This window comes from Mya arenaria, chromosome 9 (assembly GCF_026914265.1).
Source record: "Mya arenaria isolate MELC-2E11 chromosome 9, ASM2691426v1".
NCBI classification, from domain to species: Eukaryota; Metazoa; Mollusca; class Bivalvia; order Myida; family Myidae; genus Mya; species Mya arenaria.
Window position 1 is genome coordinate 56,321,248 of NC_069130.1, and position 4,204 is coordinate 56,325,451.

Sequence of the window (4,204 nt, forward strand, 5' to 3'; positions counted from 1 at the left end):
ACCTATACATAGCTAAACGTATACAATACGTGATAATATGGTCGGATGTGGACAAAGGGTGCACAGACTTAGTCCAGAAACACGGATGCTAAAGAGAGGCTCCTGTTCTTTATGACTTGTATAGAAACAAATCCAAAGACGTTTCAGCGCGTCAAAGAGCGGAGACTATGATAATAAGTAAAAAATAATGTTAGCTATTTCAGTCAAAATGGGTTAATTGGCGCATTTCGGTTCTTTGTCACCGATATTGACAAAGAAGTCAAGACGATCTTAATATTCCAACCTGTGAAAATTGTAATAATTTTCCCACCTGGGAAAACTGTGAACTGAAAAAACTATGGGTTCAATTTCAGGTCTGGCCACAAAGGAGTTTGGTTTTTGAACACCATACCTGACAAGTGGTTTACCTCTTGGCACTTCGATTATTTACCACAACACATGACCACACTCTGGCGTAAGATCGTGACAACGCCAGTGATTAACATAATTAACTTATGTAATTACTTGTTTCACAACTGTTGAAAACTAAACTAAGAAACTCCGTGATGAAAAATAGGGGATTTAATAAATAATTTGAAACCCAATTTGTGAGTGATTTTTTTAAACTTTTATTTGCTTATTTCTGATTAAAACATCAAAATATTGAGCACAAGGGCAATTTCATTCCATGGGACGATCCGGTCGTGTAAATCCAGTCTGAAAAAGAACGCCAACTGTCATTGTAGTACTTTGACATTACGCGTGTACTCTTCATATTTGAATATTCATTTAAGGAATGAATTGCGGAGTTGATGTCATTATCGGGGTATGAACGCAGTTGGGTTGGTCAATGTGTGTGGAGTTGCGTTCATATCCCCGATAATGACATCAACCCCGCAATTCATTCCTTATGTTTACACCAATAGTTCATTATTTCATTCAAGAATTGTTAAAAAAATACTTCATTTCATTTAAGAAAACCTTTCAGTAACCCGTTCTTACCCATTCGGTAAATAGAACGACCCGACTATAACCGGAAACATTTTTTTCAAATGACGTCACAATAACGCGGGAAAAGATCAACCACTTGAAATCACTTTAAAACGTAAAATTGAAACATTTTTGGTACCAATATATTTAAAATATGATGAACTAACACTTTTAAAAATGTTGATCTATATTTTACGGGACCTGCAGACACAATACAACCAATAACAAGATCAATAGCTTTCATGTTTTTTGTTATGCAATGAACTACGATCCGAACATATCCGAAGATGTTGCGTTCATCGATTGATGAACGCAATTGCCGAAAGGTAGTTCATTTAAGGAATGGAAGTTGAGGTGTTAATATGTAGCAAACAACAAATATATTTAAATACATTTATCTAATTTTCATATCGTTTAAGTGATGGCAAATACAAAATCGATAATCAAACTGCTCACTTTGTATTTTATTTATTCAAGTTCAAAACACGTCTGCAGAAAGTTTATGGTTTCATACTAAATAAATAAAAACATCCAGCTTCCTTTTATTATCCAAACCGTAAGAAATTAACAACTTAAAAAAAAAACATATATATAGTCAAAAGACGAAAAACTATTGACTTACATTTTATCCAAAAGCTTAATACTTCTTTCCACCATATCTGTATCCACCATTTCCAAATCCGCCATTTCCGAATCCCCATCCGCCTTTGCCCCATCCGCCATTTCCTGAAATACATATAAACGTCATTAGGAAATAGGATTTTCCCATGTTCAAGATTTATGCAATACTTATAAAACGCTATGTGTACATAAATAAACTTGCTTACATACCACTTTTCCAGAGATTCTTGAAAAAAAAAAACCTTAAAGGCCTAGTTTAAGCCTTCCATAAGTGACCCCGCCACCCCCCCCCCCCAAAAAAAAGGGTATTTTAACACAACCTCTGTTAATGGATCTTAATCTAATTGCCTAACTGTCTTATCAGATCTCCGATCTGAGGAGATCTAAGTATCCTGCTGTGCAGTTTGGGATGTTTTATGATAGAAATGACCCTAAATGGCCCTGAGCCAATAAACGAATACACAGGAAATTGTCCCGTACTGTGACACTCAGTGCAATTAGTAGAAGATACACAGCAGGGGATTATCATACCAAACATTCCTTAAACTAGGCCTTTAAAAGCAATTTGTGAATGCCTTCTAGAGTATGAGCACGTTGTATTGTAGTGTTAATTAATGTATGAGACATTTTAGGAAAATATCTTTTGAAGTTTATCAGTCTTATAGATGTAATTAAGGACTTATTATACATATTCTTTTTCTTAGGTATTGAATTGCCATTTTCAAACATTGATGCTTCTTACCAAAAATTGGTCGTATCCTACAATTCTTGATAATATGCCCATTTGGATTTTCAGACTTATTTAACCATTAATAAAATGCGACTTACCGTAGTACCCGCCTCCGTATCCGCTTCCGTATCCACCGCCGTATCCGCCTCCGTATCCGCCTCCATAACCACCACCGTATCCGCCTCCGAATCCGTATCCGCCTCCGTAACCACCTCCGTATTTGTATCCGCCTCCATATCCACCACCGTATCCACCACCGTATCCGCCTCCGTATCCACCTCCGTATCCACCTCCCCACCAGCGCCTACAGCACACCACACCGCCCCATTTGCCACAGCGGCCTCGGTGGACCTCGTATTTCTTGTTACACCATCTGCCGCACCGACAGTTACCAAAACCACCACGGGCTGAAAGCAAAAGTATTGAGATGTTAAGAATGCAAGAAAATCACAATAGCCACGCATGTTGACCCACCAGTACGTACTTTATATTATTGTCGATGATGACGATATCTATATTATATTATGAAAACGTTGGATTTTAAAAAAAAAATGGCAAAAATGCAAATAGATTTTTCCTCGAATTATCAGTAGATCTTAACACTTGCAAAAAAATAGAGTTTCAATGAGCAATCATTTTGTAGTAATAGAGAGTTAGTTCATTTACTCACCTTCGGTGTCCGGAATAAGGACGGCAACTAGCACACACAGAGCGATAGCAATAGCGGTTGTCTTCATGTTGGAGAGCGAAGTCACACTGGTGTCTTGGAAGCAGCACCCTCTCATATTTATAGTAAACCTTAAAAATGCTTATCATTGTTACAAAAGTAATGTCCTGATTACAAATTAGTCTTTACAAAAAAGATGACAATTAGATAACCAATCAAAGGTGGTTTTATTTGTTTCGACACTTTTATCGTGAGCTTTTAAAGACAACATTTTGAGTAAGATAAATTAGTTTAGGAGATGAAAGTACTTTTTTAACAACGGCCGTGATTTTTACATGATATTTCATTATTTGTATGACAGTTATTGGTTTATATAAGCACAAACTATCGGTATTCACACATCGTAAAAATAAACCATAATAATAAACTATAATTCATCATTTTTTAATTGAATTCAGTTTTAATTTATGGAAAATTATGCTGGTGTCAGGTTGTTTTAACCTATAAATTAAAAGTAACTATAAGCATTATTTTTAAATCGTTACTTCCTTTTATTAAGTTTCCGCCTTATGTTCGGTACAAAGTTCACACAGTAATATAGGGTTAATACACCTTTTTGAGGTCGTTACCATCTGCAAAGGCCCGCAAAATTGTTTACAGCCCGATTGCGTAGCAAAATGGTTTACAGCCCGAGTGCGTAGCACGAGGGTTGTAAACTATTTTCAGGGTCTTTGCAGATGGTAACGACCGAAAAGGGTGTGTTATCGCTCTTATTGCATAAAGTTACACAACATGAGTAACTTTTGTGTTAGGCCAAATAAAAAAATAGGTCTGGTTCAGGTAACCCGACCGACCCTAATAATTACCGCCGACCCTTACACTTTTTATTGCGATATTTTTTCGTCAATAAAAATGTTCGCCATTTTTTCGAAAATCCGCCGAAAATCCGATCGTTAACGTGCGCCGACAACGATATTTCTATTCCGCGCCTATTTAGTATTACCGTTCGGGTTATCTCCCTTGATACAAGCTGGCGGCGTGTGTCGGTTCTTCGAATGTGATCGCAATTAAACTATTAAAATGCGATCACCACGGCGAGCGCCAGCTCATGAAAGCAGTCCAAAATGTTTGCACGTCTGATCAAATATTCCACGAGATACATGGTGCTGTAGATGTATAACGTGCTGTCATAAAATACGAAGTTTCTACGGCGCTAC

General features: G+C 37.0%; 1 protein-coding gene across 1 annotated transcript; it reads right to left on the bottom strand.

Annotated features, from left to right (window-relative positions):
* Window positions 1–584: 584 nt before the first annotated feature.
* LOC128245427 (glycine-rich protein 3-like) lies at window positions 585–3,088 on the bottom strand. Its single transcript, XM_052963563.1, has 4 exons — window positions 2,991–3,088; window positions 2,419–2,727; window positions 1,592–1,695; window positions 585–696 (listed from the first exon to the last, which is right to left on the bottom strand). The coding sequence occupies exons 1-3, from the start codon at window positions 3,055–3,057 to the stop codon at window positions 1,607–1,609; spliced, it is 465 nt and encodes a 154-aa protein (XP_052819523.1). The 5' UTR covers window positions 3,058–3,088; the 3' UTR covers window positions 585–696; window positions 1,592–1,606.
* Window positions 3,089–4,204: the final 1,116 nt, after the last annotated feature.

Coding starts and splice junctions, on each gene's coding strand:
- LOC128245427 (XM_052963563.1), bottom strand. CDS start 3,057: ATGAAGACAACCGCTATTGCTATCGCTCTGTGTGTGCTAGTTGCCGTC. Junction 2,728..2,990: donor CCTTATTCCGGACACCGAAG/GTGAGTAAATGA, acceptor TTTTGCTTTCAG/CCCGTGGTGGTTTTGGTAAC. Junction 1,696..2,418: donor ATACGGAGGCGGGTACTACG/GTAAGTCGCATT, acceptor TATGTATTTCAG/GAAATGGCGGATGGGGCAAA.